This window comes from Scyliorhinus torazame, chromosome 3 (assembly GCF_047496885.1).
Source record: "Scyliorhinus torazame isolate Kashiwa2021f chromosome 3, sScyTor2.1, whole genome shotgun sequence".
In the NCBI taxonomy this organism is placed as follows: Eukaryota; Metazoa; Chordata; class Chondrichthyes; order Carcharhiniformes; family Scyliorhinidae; genus Scyliorhinus; species Scyliorhinus torazame.
The window spans coordinates 48,334,058-48,351,830 of record NC_092709.1 but is presented as its reverse complement, the minus strand read 5'-3'; the positions used below and the strand labels follow the sequence as shown (position 1 = coordinate 48,351,830).

The 17,773-nt window shown below is 50.1% G+C and overlaps 1 protein-coding gene across 7 annotated transcripts in view; it reads left to right on the top strand.

Annotated features, from left to right (window-relative positions):
• Positions 1–17,773, top strand: part of inpp4b (inositol polyphosphate-4-phosphatase type II B) — a 1,315,761-nt gene that overhangs the window by 702,504 nt on the left and 595,484 nt on the right. For 5 of the 7 annotated variants that reach the window (XM_072495637.1, XM_072495635.1, XM_072495634.1 and 2 more), the window contains one exon: positions 13,509–13,625. The exons of 1 other annotated variant lie outside the window; for it this stretch is intronic. In XM_072495637.1, coding sequence (XP_072351738.1) covers positions 13,509–13,625 — 117 coding nt within the window. Of the gene's footprint in view, positions 1–2,554; positions 2,728–13,508; positions 13,626–17,773 lie in introns of those variants that run through there. One more of the 7 variants, XM_072495639.1, reaches the window with a different exon arrangement.

The window sequence follows — 17,773 nt, the reverse complement described above, 5'->3', positions numbered from 1 at the left end:
AAAACTCATCTGGTTCACTAATGTCTTTTAGGGAACAACTCTGCCATCCTTACCCGGTCTGACTTACATATGACTCCAGACCCACCGCCTCCTCAACGGCAATTCGGGATGGGCAATAAATGATGACATAGCCTGTGAAGCCCACATCCCATGAACAAATTTTTTAAAAATGTAGTTTCTGTCTTTATCCTATTCCTAAATTACATGCAGTGTCTATCTTTTAAAAAAAAATTTAGAGTACCCAATTCATTTTATTCAATTAAGGGGCAATTTAGTGTGGCCAATCCACCTACCCTGCACATCTTTGGGTTGTGGGGGTGAAACCCATGCAAACACGGGGAGAATGTACAAACTCCACACGGACAGTGACCCAGAGCCGGGATCAAACCTGGGACCTCGGCGACGTGAGGCAGCAATGCTAACTACTGTGCCACCGTGCTGCCCTTAGTGTCTGTATCTTAACTTTCTTTTTGGTAAATGTTTTTTATTGGATTTTTTCAACAGATAATAATAATCACTTATTGTCACAAGTAGGCTTCAATGAAGTTACTGTGAAAAGCCTCTAGTCGCCACATTCCGGCGCCTGTTCGGGGAGGCCGGTACGGGAATTGAACCGTGCTGCTGGCCTTGTTCTGCATTACAAGCCAGCTGTTTAGCCCACTGTGCTAAACCAGCCCCTATAGTATATTATATTTACAGGTGTCTACAGGTGTAACATAGTATATGTACAGGTGTACACAAAGAAGAGAAAAAAAATGAGAAGATAATAGAAACAAGATAAAAACAACACTATATAGTTAGCAAAATCACGTGAATAAAAAGTTTAAAAAAAAGAAAAACAAGATGGAGGGGGGTAAAAACTGGGGAAGTGTAGATACATTGAGGGACTGGAGAGAGGCCTTGCCCTGCTGTTTTCACCATTATCTGGCCAGGTTTCAGGTCATGGGTAGACGGGCACAAGAGTAAGGATTTTGTGCAGGGGGAGGCAAGGTGGAGGGAATGTAGGAGGTGCATAGCTACGTCATCTACAACTTGTAAATCAGAAGAGAGTGGGAGGTGGGATGTGATAAAGATCAGCTATGAGAATACCGTCAACTTGATGGTTTCAGTTCCATCGCCAAAAATATTCTTTCTAAGCAGCATAGGAACCTGAAACCTCCCATACAGGCCAGGCACAAATCAGCCCCTTTAAGTTACTGCAAATGTGCAGTCGCACAAAGAAATTCCAAGTCCAATACACTAAACAAATCATTCCAAAATAGAGGGAATATTAATCTCAGAAAGGGCCAGCAGCATGTCTTCCATTGGGGTCAGGATATGCAGGTGTGCCTGTCTCCTTCCGGTTAGCCCCTGCTGCCTCCAGCTTTGTGACATCTTGTCATGCAAAAGAGAGCGAAATGTGTCAATGAGTATTGTAGAATATGTTTCGATCATGTGGTTGTCATGGTTGAATAGCTGGCAGTACAATGTTCATTGTGCGAGGATGAAGCGTGAAGCACAGAATATCAGATGAGAGTGCTGATAGAGTTTGCTCATAGGTGAATCAGAGGGATGTAGTGAATTGAGTCTTGAATAGTGCCTGAAGCTAGTGGTGTAGCTGGTAGGAAATGACATTTGGACATGCATTTGCTGACCTTCACCACTTGTGCGAGGTCACTCCACTTCTTGCAGCATTGTATCCCGGTCTTTGCGCTTAACTCCTACCTTTGGCCTCCACATTAATCTGTTCCCACTTTGAGTGTATATCTAGAGGGCCACCTTGGACCAAAACCTCCAATGCAGAATTTCTGAAACCTTGGAGCATGCTCTTTCCCATATTACACTATCCTTTTGTCTTTCCCAGGTCCTACAGGACTCTCAGCGCCTGCTCTGCCTCAATTACGGTGCAGGCTAGCTTTAAATAATGGAGACTATTGGCTCCCTGCTTAGCGAGATTGCCAGTCATCAGAATAGTTAGTGCTGGCCTGATGCTGAAATTGTTTAAAACAGACAGCTAGCACAAACATGATGTGTTGCCTCCATTGATGTCAACAGAGGAAGGTTAATCTGCCAATATAACTCCTGCATTAGATTTCGGGGGTTATTGAATTCAGCCCCTCACACGATCCAGAAACACTCATCTAAGTCTGGAAATGGCAATGAAAGAGGTGCCTCCTCATGGTTGACAAACATGCCAAAATCATAACTTACTGCTATTAGAAGAAATGCCATTTTAATTCACATTCACTTGGACACAAAATGCTCTATTTATGTTGACACTTAAGAGTTTGAATTCAACGCCAAAATGCAGTCTCCATTTATCAGTTTAAACATTGTGTTTATATGTGCCAAATCTATGTCAGGTTTAAACTGATCAAACCGAGGTAGAATTCATCTTACTACTAATTTGGATGCACACCAATAAAAACAGTAAGCATCCAACCCATACCAGCTGCTACATCTGTTTAATAATACCAGCCATCTATTCCGGCTGCTGTGTAATAAATCACAACTGCTCCCCCCTCCAACATGAAAAAAATCAGAATTTATGTACACACAAAGGCAGCTTTTGTGTGCATACGCAAGTGAATATTAAAATTAAATTATAGTAATGGAGCTGTCCCACAACCATTGCACTTGATCTGCCCACATGACTTATGGTGTTGGGTTTTAGTATTAATGTGGTATTAAGCAGGCCAACAGAGCTCTGTGGGAGAGAAATCGAAAGCAAGAGTCGCCATAGTGCAGGTCTGTAAAAGTTTTTTTTATAAATGCATTAGCTCTTAATGATGGTGAAAAGCTGTCGTGGGCGATCTGTCACAAATTGGCAGACTGCTAGGCTACAAATCGGCTGAAAATAGCATGGTTCACTGTATCTCCGTCTCTTTATGTAAAGGCAGGCTCCTTGTAAGCTTTCCAAATTTCTCACTGGCAGTAAGGCCCACATACGTTTTTTTTTTTTGCAGCAAAGCTACACTGTGACGGGGTAATGTGTTGCCAATAGCCTTCTGTTCATGCTGCTATAAATGTGGTTCATTCTACATCAGTGCTGCTCTTGGTAGAATTAGCATTTTGTGAGAGTGAATGACAGTCTGAAATGAAAGATATTTACCGTTTGATGCTGCTGAAATGTAAATACTGATATTTGCTATGATGTGCTGTGTTTAGCTGCAAGGAGGCTATCATTTATAGATGATCCAAAAGTAAACACTGATATTATTATCTGTTATCATGTGCAGAGTCTTGCTTCACTTAATGCTAGAGCACGGATTGTGGGCATGTATGTCCAAATGTGATACAAAATTAGAATCCATTTCTCCCAGTCTCTTAGACTGTGTTAAGGACAAGCTGGGCTGTTACTTTTATTAAATCCATTGAACCATCCTTGTACTGAGTAAAAATACAGATGCCGGCATGACACTGGGCTCTTACAGATCAGAACTGACCCAGATTACTCATGGGTCTCTGTTGAAAGAAGAGGTGTGTGCAAAAAACATTAGTTGAGCACAGGATCAGGTTTGACTGTGATTCCCATTATATAGTCCGCCAGCTCACATTATATCAGCACATAGAGAAGAACTGAGATGAGGTACCCAAGGTCTGGTAGTGCAAATGGACCTGTATCCCAGCCAACAATGCTTGGAGTAGAGAAAGACGAGAACTTTGGGGATCTTGGGGTGGAACAAATATTTTTGTTTTTATTGATTATGAAATCATGTAAATATGAACGGAAGATGAATGGATGAAAAGGTGGCTGCAGTAAAAATTCCAGTTAACACTTCACTTAGGTTTTCCCTGGCAGATCAGCTGGTTAAGGTAGTGAACAAGTTCCATCCCCAGTCTATGCTGAGTCTCAGCCACTGAGCACCTCAGATGGCTTCAGTGCCCTTGGCCTAGGCAAGAGCAACTTAGCCTGTATTCGCTAAACTGATGGCTTTCCAGAGATCATTGCTTGAAAATTGGTATAGATGTCACTGGGTAAGGTTGGAATAAAAACAAGATGTTCTGTAAAAACTCAACAGGTCTGGCAACATCTGCAGGGAGAGAAACAGAGTTAGTGTTTTGAGTCCAATATGACACTTCTTTGGTACTGAAGAGAGGTAGAAATAGGATGAGTCTGTTTTCTGCTATTATAGAAGTAGGGAAGGGTCAGGTGGAACAAAACGGAAGGTCAGTGTAGCACAATCAATCATTCACAAGACGAGATGAGAAGGAGTCGAACAATGGCTTTATTACGCAGACATGTTCCACAGCAGTACAGTTACAGAATGCGGCTGCTGGGAGAACCCGGGCTCTTGTACTCCGCCTTACTGGGTGGAGCCAGTAGGCGGCTGATCCAATCGGGATCCAGTGTCTATCCACCAATAGCCTCTCTGCATCCCAGTGTACCTTAATACCCCTAAGACATACCACCACATTCACCCCTTGTTAAAAAGGAACCCGGCGGGGTAGTGGGTCATATGGTGGTAGGGGTTTCCAGAGTCAGTACCTAGGATGCCGCTAACACGGCGGCTATGCTCTGACATTAACTACTTACAATGCCGCTTTTACTGGGCAACCCCAAAAAATATTTACAGAGGCAAATCTCGCTTCATTATACAGATTCGATGAGTCGAATGGGTGCCCTGGTCGTCCTCGATGATCGTCTTAGCCCCAGTGGTGATGCAGGCGCCGGTTCCGGCCTCGTCGTCTCTGGGAGCGTCGCGATGTCTCGTCCCGTTCCAATATCCCTATTCGGGCCCGGGGGAAGGACCGATCCACCCTGGAAGGGGGCGGCTGTGGGGTGCGCCGGCGGGAGGGAGGGGGTCACTGGTGTTGGGGGCGGTGTGTGGGGCTCCGGCGGGTGCCAGGTCCCGCAGGGTGATCGTGTCCTGTCGGCCGTCGGGGTACGCCACGTAGGCGTATTGAGGGTTCGCATGGAGGAGGTGAACCCTCTTGACCAACGGGTCCGATTTGTGCGTCTGCGCATGCTTTCGGAGCAGGACGGTCCCGGGGCTGCCAGCCAGGTCGGAAGTGACGTTCCGGAGGAGGACTTCCTAGGGAAGACAAGGAGGCGTTCGTGAGGTGTTTGATTCGTTGTTGTACACAGCAGCGACCGGATGGAGTGGAGGCCGTCTGGGAGGACTTCCTGCCAGCGGGAAACTGGTAGACCTATGGACCGCAGGGTCAGTAGGACGGTCTAACAGACCGCTCCGTTCTTCCTCTCTACCTGACCGTTCCCCCGGGGGTTGTAACTAGTCGTCCTGCTCGAGGCGATGCCCTTGCTGAGCAGGAATTGACGCAGTTCGTCGCTCATGAAAGAGGACCCCCTATCGCTATGTATGTAGGCGGGGAAACCGAACAGTGTAAAGATGGTGCCGAGGGCTCTAATGACTGTGGCCGTGGTCATGTCGGGACAGGGGATGGCGAATGGGAACCGGGAGTATTCATCAATCACGTTGAGGAAGTACGTGTTGCGATCGCTGGAGGGGAGGGGGCCTTTGAAGTCCAGGCTGAGGCGCTCAAAAGGACGGGAAGCTTTTATCAGGTGCGCTTTATCTGGCCGGTAGAAATGCGGCTTGCACTCTGCGGCGCAGATTTGGCAGTTCCTGGTGGTGGTCCTGACCTCCTCGAAGGAGTAGGGCAGGTTGCGGGTCATTACGAAGTGATAGAACCGAGTGACCCCCTGGGTGGCAGAGGTCCTCGTGGAGGGTTCGGAGACGGTTCACTTGTGCGTTGGCACACGTGCCGCAGGATAGGGCATCGGAAGGCTCGTCCAGCTTTCCGGGATGATACAAGATCTCGTAGTTATAGGTGGAGAGTTCGATCCTCCACCGCAAGATCTTGTCGTTCTTGACCTTGCCCCATTGTGCATTATCGAACATGAAGGCAACCGACCATTGGGCAGTGAGGAGAGTGAATCTCATACCGGCCAGGTAATGCCTCCAATGTCGCACAGCTTCCACTATGGCCTGGGCCTCCTTTTCCACTGAGGAGTGGCGGATTTCTGAAGCATGGAGGGTGCGTGAAAAAAAGGCCACGGGTCTGCCAGCTTGGTTGAGGGTGGCCGCCAGAGCTACGTCAGACTTGGAGCATCGCTCTCGACTTGGAAGGGGAGGGACTCGTCGATTGCGTGCATCGTGGCCTTTGCGATATCCGCTTTGATGCGGCTGAAGGCCTGGTGAGCCTCTGTCGACAGGGGGAAGATCGTGGACTGGATTAGCGGACGGGCCTTGTCCGCGTAGTTGGGGACCACCCACTGGGCGTAATAAGAGAAGAAGCCCAGGCAGCGTTTCAGGGCCTTGGAGCAGTGGGGGGGGGGGGGGGAACTCCATGAGGGGGCGCATGAGTTCGGGGTCGGGGCCTATCACTCCATTTCGCACTACGTAGCCAAGGATAGCTAGACGGTCGGTGCTAAACATGTATTTCTCCCTGTTGTATGTGAGATTCAGGGCGTTTGCGGTCTGGAGGAATTTGCAGAGGTTGGCCTCATGGTCCTGCTGGTCGTGGCCGCAGATGGTGACATTGTCGAGATACGGGAACGTGACCCGCAAACCGTATCAATCAACCATTCGGTCTATCTCCTGTTGGAAGGCCGAGACCCCGTTAGTGACGCCGAATGGAACCCTTAAAAAATGATAGAGCCGCCCATCTGCTTCGAAAGCAGTGTATTTTCGGTCGTTCGGCCAGATGGGGAGCTGGTGGTAGGCAGACTTTAGGCCCACCGTGGAAAAGACCTTGTACTGTGCAATCCGATTGACCATGTCGGTTATGCGGGGGAGAGGGTACGCATCCAGCTGCGTGTACCTATTGATGGTTTGACTATAGTCTACGACCATCCTCTGCTTCTCCCCGGTCTTTACGACTACCACTTGGGCTCTCCAGGGACTATTGCTGGCTTGAATTATGCCTTCCCTCAGCAGCCGCTGGACTTCTGACCCGATAAAAGATCGGTCCTGGGCGCTGTACCGCCTGCTCCTAGTGGCGACTGGTTTGCAATCCGGGATGAGGTTCGCAAACAGGGAAGGCGGATCGACCTTGAGGGTCGCGAGGCTGCAGATAATGAGTGGGGTTATAGGGCCGCCGAATTTAAACGTTAAGCTCTGGAGATTGCACTGAAAATCCAATCCCAGGAGTGTGGCAGCGCAGAGGTGGGGAAGGACGTACAGCTGGTAGTTTTTGAACTTCCTCCCCTGCACCGTGAGGTTCGCGATGCAGAACCCTTTTATCTGTACCGAATGGGACCCCGCCGGCAGAATTTTTTTTTGATTACTTGGATGGGTCGGAAGGGAATAGCGTCTTACCGTATCAGGATGTATAAAACTCTCCGTGCTCCCAGAGTCGATCAGGCATGGCGTCTCGTACCCGTTTACGAATATCGTTGTTGATGCTGTTTGGAGCGTTCGGGGCCGCGACTGGTCCAGGTCACCGAAGCTAGTCGTAATTGCTGCACTGGGGCGTTTTCTTCAGGCCCCATGTGGCCATCTATCCCGGGGTCCTTCGACGTCAGCCAAGATGGCGGCGTCCACGGGTCGCACACGGTTGGGGGTGGGCAAGTTAGCACCGCCCATGGATCGCACGTTGCCGGGGGGGCACAAAATGGCGGCGCCCTTCCCTCCCGGGTGGAGTCTGGGACCCAAGATGGCGGCGCCCGTTGGCCGCACATGGATCGGTGGGGGTGTTGAGTTTGGGGTTCTCCCCCGGAGATTGAGGCTACCCCCCTGGCACACAGCGACGAAATGCCCCTTTTTCCCGCACCCTTTACAGAGGGCCGAGCGGGCCGGGCAACGCATCCGGGGGTGTTTCCCCTGCCCGCAAAAGTAGCAGCGGGCCCCCCCCGGGTGATCCACCGTTCTGGCAGAGCAGGCCTGCGGGGGGTCCCAGGGGTTCAGTCGCGGCGGGGGTCCATGGTGCCCAAGGGGCTGCCGCGCGATCGGGGGGCGTAGGCGCGGGCGTTCTGTGACGCCACATCAAATGAGACCGTGAGGGCCCATGCCTCTTTGAGGCCTAGTGTGTCTCTTTCAAGCAATCGCTGGTGAATTTGGGATGAAAGCATACCTGCCACGAACGCATCTCGGACCAGCAGCTCTGTGTGTTCATTAGCCGCCACCGATGGGCAGTTGCAGTTTTTCCCCAGTATCAACAGTACATTGTAGAATTCGTCCAGCGATTCCCCGGGGATCTGCCGTCTAGTCACAAGCTGGTGGCATGCGTAGACCTGGTTGATGGGCCGAACGTAGATTCCTATCAGCACGCGATCGCCGTTGGGAAATCTTCCGCATCCTCTATAAGCGTGTACATATCAGGGCTCACCCTGGCATGCAGGACCTGGATTTTCTGTTCCTCCGTAGGTATGCCGGGGGCCGTTCGGAGGTATCCCTGGAAACACGCTAACCAACGTTTAAACGTGGCCGCTGCATTTGCCGCGTGGGGGCTGATTCACAGACACTCCGGCATGATTCGGAGCTCCATGTCCTTTAAAGTTTGGGTAATAAATTGCAGCATAATCAATCACTCATGAGACGAGATGAGAAGGAGTCGAACGATGGCTTTATTACGCAGACTTGTTCCCCAGCAGCACGGTTACAGAATGCGGCTGCTGGGAGATCACGGGCTCTTATACTCCGCCTTACTGGGTGGAGCCAGTAGGCGGCTGATCCAATCGGGATCCAGTGTCTATCCACCAATAGCCTCTCGGCATCCCAGGATACCTTAATACCCCTAATACATACCACCACAGTCAGGAATGGGTTAGAGGGAAATTAAATATAGAGGATGCCATGCAACAAAAGGCAAGGGGAGTGGTAATGGTTGTAGTAAAGAAACAGCACAGATGCAGACTAGGTGTTAAAATAAGATAGACTGGCACTCAGCAAAAAATCAAAATGGAGGACAGAGTTCATGGCCTAAAGTTTTGGAACTCAATGTTGAGCCTAAAAAGCTGTCAAATGCCTAATCGAAAGATGAGGTGCTGTTTCTTCAGCTTGTTTGGCAAGGGGATGTGTTATTGTGGAGGAATCGTCCCTTTAGAATGCTAACGGGTAGGACGTGAAGATGTGTTTGGTGGTGGCATTATCGTATGATCCCTACAGTGCAAAAGGAGGCCATTTAGCCTATCGAGTCAACGCCGACCCTCTGAAACACCCCACCCAAGCCCACTCTCCCCCCCCCCCCCCCCCCCCTATCCCTGCAACCCCATAACCCTATCTAACCTTTGGACACTAAGTGACAATTTAGTATGCCAATCCTCCTAAAATGCACATCTTCGGACTGTGGGGGGAAACCGGAGCACAGGGTAACGAAACAATCAGTTCATGGGTTCAAAGAGTCCATGAATTCAGGCAGTTCATAAATTCAGTCTCTGAGGTGGGCGACAAATTCTGGATGACCAAAGGAGCATTTGGCCCTGTTGAGGCGGAGGACATGCTCATGGATTCGTCGGCAGACGCGTTGGAGGCGATCAATGTGCTCATGCGGGGAGTAGACGAGACGATGATGTCATCCAAATATACGCGAACCCCTTCGATACCTTCCATCATCTGCTCCATTATTCTGTGGAACACTTCCGATGCAGAGATTATGCCAAACGGCATCCGGTTGTAGTAATACCAGCCAAATGGGGTGTTAAAGGTGCAGAGCTCCCGACTGGATGCGTTGAGTTGGATCTGCCAGAACCCCTTGGATGCGTCTAGCTTGGTGAAAAATTTGGCGCGAGCCATCTCGCAGGTGAGTTCTTCGCGCTTTGGAATGGGATAGTGTTCTCTCATAATATTGCGGTTGAGGTCCTTGGGATCAATACATATGCGTAATTCGCCGGATGGTTTTTTCACGCACATCATAGAGCTGATCCAGTCAGTTGGTTCTGTAACTTTCAAAATTACACTCTGGTCCTGGAGGTCCTGCAGCTGCTGCTTGAGGCGGTCCGTGAGGGGTGCTGGTACCCTGCGAGGTGTGTGTACCACAGGTGTGGCATTTCGTTTTAACAAGATTATTTAAGTGTATGGGAGTGTGCCCATGCCCTCGAATACACCGTGGTATCGAGTGATGATGGCGTTCAGCTGTGTCCGAAAGTCAGCGTCTTGAGATGCGGAAGCGTCAGCGGGTGATAGGGAGTGAACCCTTTGGACAAGGTTTAGAAGTTTGCAAGCCTGAGCACCAAGCAGGGAGGCTTTAGTGGATCCCACTATTTCGAATGGCAGGTTAGCCTTTAATGACCAGTGCGACACTTCAAGCTGGCAAGAGCCACTGGCAGCAATGGCATTACCATTATAGCCCAGAAGCTGGCAGGCGGATGGCAGGATGGTAGGCTTTCGAGGTCAGACCGCACAATGAGGTTGGCTGAAGCGCCGGTGTCCAGGCGGAATCGGATGCGGGATCGGTTGACCGTGAGGGTGGCGCACCACTCGTCGTCCGGATCAATGCTGAATATTGGGAGAGACTAGGGGCGAAATTCTCCATAATCGGAGCGATGTCCGCCGACCGGCGCCAAAAACGGTGCAAATCAGTCCGGCATCGCGCTGCCCCAAAGATGCGGAATCCTCCGCATCTTTAGCGGCCGAGCCCTAACTTTGAGGGGCTAGGCCCGTGCCGGACTGATTTCCGCCCCGCCAGCTGGCGGGAAAGGCCTTTGGTGCCCCGCCAGCTGGCGCAGAAATGACATTGCCGGGCAGCGCATATGCGGGACCGTCAGCGGCCGCTCACGGCATCCCCGCGCATGCGCAGTGGAGGGGGGGGGTCTCTTCCGCCTCCGCTATGGTGGAGACCATGGCGAAGGCGGAAGGAAAAGAGTGCCCCCACGGCACAGGCCTGCCCGCGGATCGGTGGGCCCCGATCGCGGGCCAGGCCACCGTGGGGGCACCCCCCGGGGCCAGATCGCCCCGCGCCCACCCCAGGACCCCGGGGCCCGCCCGCGCCGCCTTGTCCCGCCGGTAAGAGAGGTGGTTTAATCCACGCCGGCAGGACAGGCATTCCAGCAGCGGGACTTCGGCCCATCTGGGCCGCAGAATCGCCGGGGGGGGGGCCCGCCAACCAGCGCGGCGCAATTCCCGCCCCCGCCGAATCTCCGGTGCCGGAGAATTCGGCAACCGGCGGGGGCGGGATTCACGGGGGGGTTGGAGAATCCCGCCCTTGGCTTTTGTCTTCTGGAGCATCTTGTGTTTGGTGATGATGCACACCCGAAATGGTGCTTTAAGGTCCTCAGTGTCAAGCTCCGGAATCAGGTCTGAGTCGGAATTGGTGACCGGTGGCTGGATGGTACGGACATCCCTGCATGGCTGGTTGGAGCAACGGGAGGTAGTAGGTTGAGCAGACCTGCATAGGGCTGCATAGTGGCCAAGCTTGCCACATTGGAGACAGCGTCAGGATTTTGCAGGACATTGCCGCTTTAAGTGGGCGGAGCCACAATTGCCGTACGTCGTGATGTCAGAACGTTCGGTACGCCACCGCGCATGCGCAGTGCGGTCATACGTAGTGCGCGCCTGCGCAGTGAGGTCTTCAGCCTCGCCGTCACCTCGGTCAGTGCACGCATGCGCGGGAGCCTGCGAAAAGCACGCGAAATGGCCGCCCTCATCCAGGCCTAGGCCCTGGAGTTGTTTAATGGCTTGCACCCGCTCTGCCTTGTGGGGACCTTGTCGCGCCGTTTCAGCTGCTTGAATGTGCGAGTATTGGTTAGTGGCGTGTTCATGCAGAACGCAGGTCTCGATGGCTATCGCAAGGGTGAGCTGTTTAACCTTGAGGAGCTGCTGGCGTAGGGGGTCCGATTGCACACCAAAAACGATCTGGTCACGGATCATCGAGTCGGAGGTGGAGCCGTAATTGCAGGACAGCGCGAGGATGCGTAGGTGGGTGAGGAAAGATTGAAAAGGTTCAGCCTTACCCTGCAGACGCTGTTGAAAGACATAGCACTCAAAACTTTCATTGACCTCGATGTCACAGTGACTGTCGAATTTGAGCAGGACTGTCTTGAACTTGGACTTGTCTTCACCTTCAGCAAAAGTGAGAGAGTTGAAGATATGGATGGCGTGGTCCCCGGCCATGGAAAGGAAGAGAGCAATCTTCCTGGCGTCTGAAGCAGCTTTCAGGTCTGTAGCTTTGAGGTATAGCTGGAATCATTGTTTAAAAATTTTCCAGTTCGCACCGAGGTTGCCGGTGATGTGGAGCGGCGGGTGAGGGCGAACGCTGTCCATACCACCGGATGGCTGATTGCTGGTCGAAGGCAGATCACTTGAAGGTAGTTCTATTAAACTCTAACATCACATACTGGTACCATGATGTGTTGGGTACTCTGGATCTGTGGAGACTGCATTTACCAGAGCAGTACCATAGACAGGCTACCAACACTTGTAATAGTACAACTCTATTTTATTTAACTAAGAGCTGTTAAACATACTTGCACTGTGGGTCGACACTATGTTAGATTGACTGAAGACCTATGCCTAACCTGACCAGCCTATACTCCTAGCACATGGTGGATGTTTGTGCTACTGACTGCATGCTCTGTCTGCCTCAGAGGCTGCATCCCAAATGAGCGGGAAAACTAGTGCCCTCTGCCTTTATAGTGACCGTGCCCTAACTGGTGATTGGCTGCTGTGTTGTGTGTGTTGATTGGTCTTGCAGTGCGTCAGTCAGTGTGTGTCTCTGCACCATCATATACTGATGTGTATATTATGACACTACTGATTACCGGATTGGGATTGGTTTCTGCTTTGAGCATCAATGGGTGGGGCGTCACCATCAGAGAGAAAATTCAGCCCATTCAGTTATGTAAAATTTGTCCCTGGCATACCATCTCAGCGAATAAAAACTCACCAGTTACCCCAAAAGACATTTTATAGAATGGGTGTCTGCTCGCTGGATCAGATGTTTTACACTATGCCGGTATTTGGATTTGGAGAGAATGAAGCTGAAGCCCCAAATAATGTTTTCATAGATGTCCTAATGGTCTCCGTGTCTTGAGCCTTTTTTTCCTCTGAGGTGCCATATTTCATTAACTGATATTCAAGCAAAGCGCTTTTAAAATATAGAGATGAGCCTCTAACTATCGAACTAAATCTAATTCCAGCAAGATTTAAAATTAGAATGACAATTGCACCGGGAGCAGGCAGTGGTGCAGAGAGGGTGCAATTAAAATTCCAAAATCACCATTCAATGTGAGTATAGCGGGGCCTTCACGGTGCTGTAGCATTTCATCTGGATGCTGATGTTGGCTCCACTGTTACCGAATCACAATTAAAATAAAGTTTAAAAATTTTTTCCATACAACTTATTAACATAAAGTGTATTTAAAGGAACACCAGCAAAAATGACAATTGGGGACAGAGTAATTTGGGGGGCACTGCTAAACAGGTGCTAAACTGCTGCTTGAGTATTGATGGGTTTCAGCATGATTTGTGAGTCCATAAAGACTAAAGGTAATGCTGCTAATACTGTGTTACAGCTTTTAAAGCTTCCTTTTAAAAATTTTTGGTACATTCATCTGTCATTTCTTTCTATGTTGCCCGGTGCACAGCTGTTAGCTTACTGAGACAGGCCTGTTTGCTTGTGGCACGCAGGGAACAAGAGATCCAGTGTTTTTGACTGGCGCTACTTTCCCACCGGGCTATCCCATTTATGAGGAAACACGGGTGAAGTTAACGGTCTACGATGTCAAGGAGAAATCCCAAGAAACCGTGAGTATTTGACTCCTTCAGAGAAACACATCTTCTCGACACACAAAAGTGTAAAACCAAAAAAATTTTAAACCATTTTTTAAAAAGGTTTCCAAGCAGCCCATTGACATATATTTACTCAGCTGGCAGTTTATGCCACGACATTGAGTAAAACAGATTATAGTATGTCTGGCACAGCATTTCAGTTGATAGACAGTCCATGTTTAGCCTCAGTTATGTTCCTTTGCATTTAATACTGTGCAGCTGCCTTGTCGAGCAGTAATAATTGAAATGGAAAAATATTGACGTTCTCCAGTCAGAAAAAGACATTTCATCAGTCTGAAAATAACCAAATTTCGCTGCAGATTTGTCCACACCTTCCATTTCATTCCAAAATGTATTTCAATGACTCTTGGGTTCCACTTCAGTTAAGGAGACTGCATCACTTTCTTTCCAGCTTCTGACATTGTCAACAAAAATATTGTGTTGCTTGTGCCGTCATTTTATTAACCGCGTGTTGGAAAGTCTCTCAAAATTATTGTTCAATTTTAAATACAGGTACAGCAAAGGAAACTTTTCCTCTGATTCATTTTCATTATATCAAAATGAAAGAATTATGTACCTGATTTATTTTATAAAATTGCAAATATAATTCGTATTTAAGAAAAGTGTGAGAGTGAAATCAGAAAATTATTGACTTGTTAGTCTAGCATCTGTTGTGGTACGTTATTGGAACATGTGATTGAGTACAGAATGACTGAATACTTGGAGAACTTTGAGCTAATTAGAGAGAGAGCCAACATAAATTTGTAAAGGGTCGCTCATGTCTAACAAACCTGATTGCATTTTTTGAGGATGCTTTTAAAAATTAACTTAACGGGATGTGGGTGTCGCTGGTTAGGCTGACATTTATTGCCCACCTCTATTTGCTCTTCAAATGATAGTGGTAAGCTGCCTTCTTGAACCGCTGCGGTACCTGAGTTGTGGGTACAACCATGGTGCTGTTAGGGAGGGCATTGCAGGATTTTGCCCAGCAACAGTGAAGGAACTGTCATAATATACACCAGTATATCATGGTGCAGACACACACTGATGGACACACAGTGGGACCAATCAACATACTCAACACCACAGCCAATCACCAGTGAGAGCACACGGACTATAAAACAGGGAGCATCAGAGTTCCCGCTCATTCGAGTTGCAGCTCGCAAGGAGGACAGAGCTCACAGCCTGCAACACAGGCATTCACCGTGTGCTGAGTGCATCGACTGGTTAGGACAAGGCAGAGGTCTTTAGTTAAAGCTAGTATCTTATTAACCCACAGTCTAAGATTGTTTAAACAGTTAATGATTCAATAAAATAGTGTTGCACTATTTCAAGTGTTGGCAACCTGTATGTGATCCAGAACACCCAACACATCATGATACCAGGTGTGGTGGGATACTAGCACTTTTTAGACCTACCTGCAAGTGATCTGCCTTCCGCCAGCATTCCGTCATCCTGCAACATGGACAACATCAGCCCGCCGCAACCTCGGGGCCAACTGGAAGATTTTCAAACAGCGCCTCCAGCTCTTCCTCAAAGCCATGGACAGGGAGGGCGCCTTGGACACCAGAAATATTGCTCTACTCCTCTCCACGGCCGGGGACCATGCCATCCACATTTTCAACTCTCTCACCTTCGCAGATGATGAAGACAAGATGAAGTTCAAGATGGTTCTCCTCAAGTTTAACACTCACTGCAGCGTAGAGGTGAATGAAAGTTTTGAACGCGACGTGTTCCAGCAGCGTTTACAGGCTAAGGATGAACCTTTCCAATCCTTTCTCACGCACCTCCGCATCCTTGCGCAATTTGCAGCTACGGGCCCACCTCAGACTCCATGATATGCGACCAGATCGTTTTCGGTGTTCAGTCGGACCCCCTACGTCAGCAGCTCACCCAAAGTAAAGCAACTCACCCTAGTGACTGCCATCAAGACCTGTGTCTTACATGAAAACGCCACGAGTCGGTATTCCCATATACAAGCGGCTGAAATGGCGTGGCAAGATCCCCACGAGGCGGAACGGGTCCAAGTGATTGAGCACCTCCAGGGCCTCAGCCTGGATGAGGGCGGCCATTTCGCGCGCTTTTCACGTACTCCCGCGCTTGTACGTACCAAATGAGGGGACGGCGATGTTGAGGAATGTAATGCGCAAGCGCACACCACGCATGACCGCACCGCACATGCGCGGTGGCGCAGCGAACGTACTGACGTCATGACGTGCGGCAACTGTGGCTCCACCCATTTAATGCGGCAATGCCCCGCAAAATCTCGACAATGTCTACGATGTGGAAGTCTTGGCCACTATGCTGCCTTCTGTCGAGCAGCTCAGCCTGCCAACTCCCATCGCTTCAGCTAACCTCGCAGGAATGTTCGGGCAATTCAACCCATGGTCACCGAGTCCGATGCGGATCTCCCACGCAGCAGTGACACCGAGGACCCGAAGGCGTCTTTTCGAGTCGGTGTCGTAACGAAAAACAGGCTGCCCCCAAAGCAAAGACACCAGCCGCTGTCGGTATACATCATCGATCCAGACGATGTGTGGTGTGCCACCCTAACGGTCAACCGGTTCCAAATATGATTCTGCCTGGACACTGGTGCCTCCGCCAATCTCATGGCGCGGTCTGCTTTACAAAGCCTTTGTGTCAAACCAGCCATCCTCCCATCGGCCTGCCAGCTATTGGACTACAATGGCCACATCATTCCTGCTACCGGCTCGTGCCAACATGAAGTGACGCACAAGTCACGGAAAGCCATCCTTCCTTTCAAGATTGTGGGCTCCTCGAAGGACTCCCTGCTCGGCGCACAGGCATGCAAGCTGTTGAACCTCGTTCAAAGAGTTCACTCTCTCTCTCCTGATGACACGCCTGCCTTCCAGGACGCTGACTCCAGGGCGTAACTCAGCGCCATCATCGACCAGCACCGCGACGTCTTCGAAGGCATGGGCACGCTTACAAGCTCCTACTCAAACAGAACGCCACGCCTGTGGTGCATGCACCTCGCAGAGTCCCAGCACCCCTCAAGGACCGCCTCAAGCAGCAGCTGCAGGACCTCCAAGACCAGGGAGTGATCTCAAGAGTTACGGAACCAACCGACTGGGTCAGTTCCATGGTGTGCGTAAAAAGGCCTTCCGGTGAGCTGAGAATTTGCATTGATCCCAAGAATCTGAATCGAAAGGATTCTGGCAAATCCAGCTCGACAAATCCAGCAGGAAACTGTGTACCTTTAACACCCCCTTTGGCAGATATTGTTACAACAGGATGCCGTTTGGGATCATATCAGCTTCAGAAGTGTTCCACAGGATCATGGAACAAATGATGGAAGGCATTGAAGGTGTTCACGTCTATGTCGAAGACATAATCATTTGGTCCACCACCCCGCAGGGGCATGTCAGTCATAGATAGATCATATAATTTACAGATCATAGAATTTACAGTGCAGAAGGAGGCCATTTGGCCCATCGAGTCTGCACCGGCTCTTGGAAAGAGCACCCTACACAAGGTCAACACCTCCACCCTATCCCCATAACCCAGTAACCCCACCCAACACCAAGGGCAATTTTGGACACTAAGGGCAATTTATCATGGCCAATCCACCTAACCTGCACATCTTTGGACTGTGGGAGGAAACCGGAGCATCCGGAGGAAACCCACGCACACACGGGGAGGATGTGCAGACTCCGCACAGACAGTGACCCAAGCCGGAATCGAACCTGGGACTCTGGAGCTGTGAAGCAATTGTGCTATCCACAATGCTACCGTGCTGCCCCAGTCTGCCTCCAGCGTGTGTTCAAACGCATACGGGAGCAGGGCCTATGCCTCAACAGAGCCAAATACTCCTTTGGTCAGACGTAACTCCAGTTCCTAGGGGACCACATCTTCCAGTTGGGTGTGCGGCGGGATGCAGACAAGGTGGCTGCTATCACAGCCATGAAAATGCCAGAGGTCCTCCGATTTCTGGGCATGGTCAACTCCTGAGGGAAGTTCATCCCTGACCTCGCCTCTCATATCACGGCTCTCAGGAACCTGGTCAGGAAGACGACAGACTTCCAATGGCTTCCTGCCCACGAGCGCGAATGGAGAGAACTCAAAACCAAACTCACCACGGCCCCAGTCTTAGCCTTTTTTGA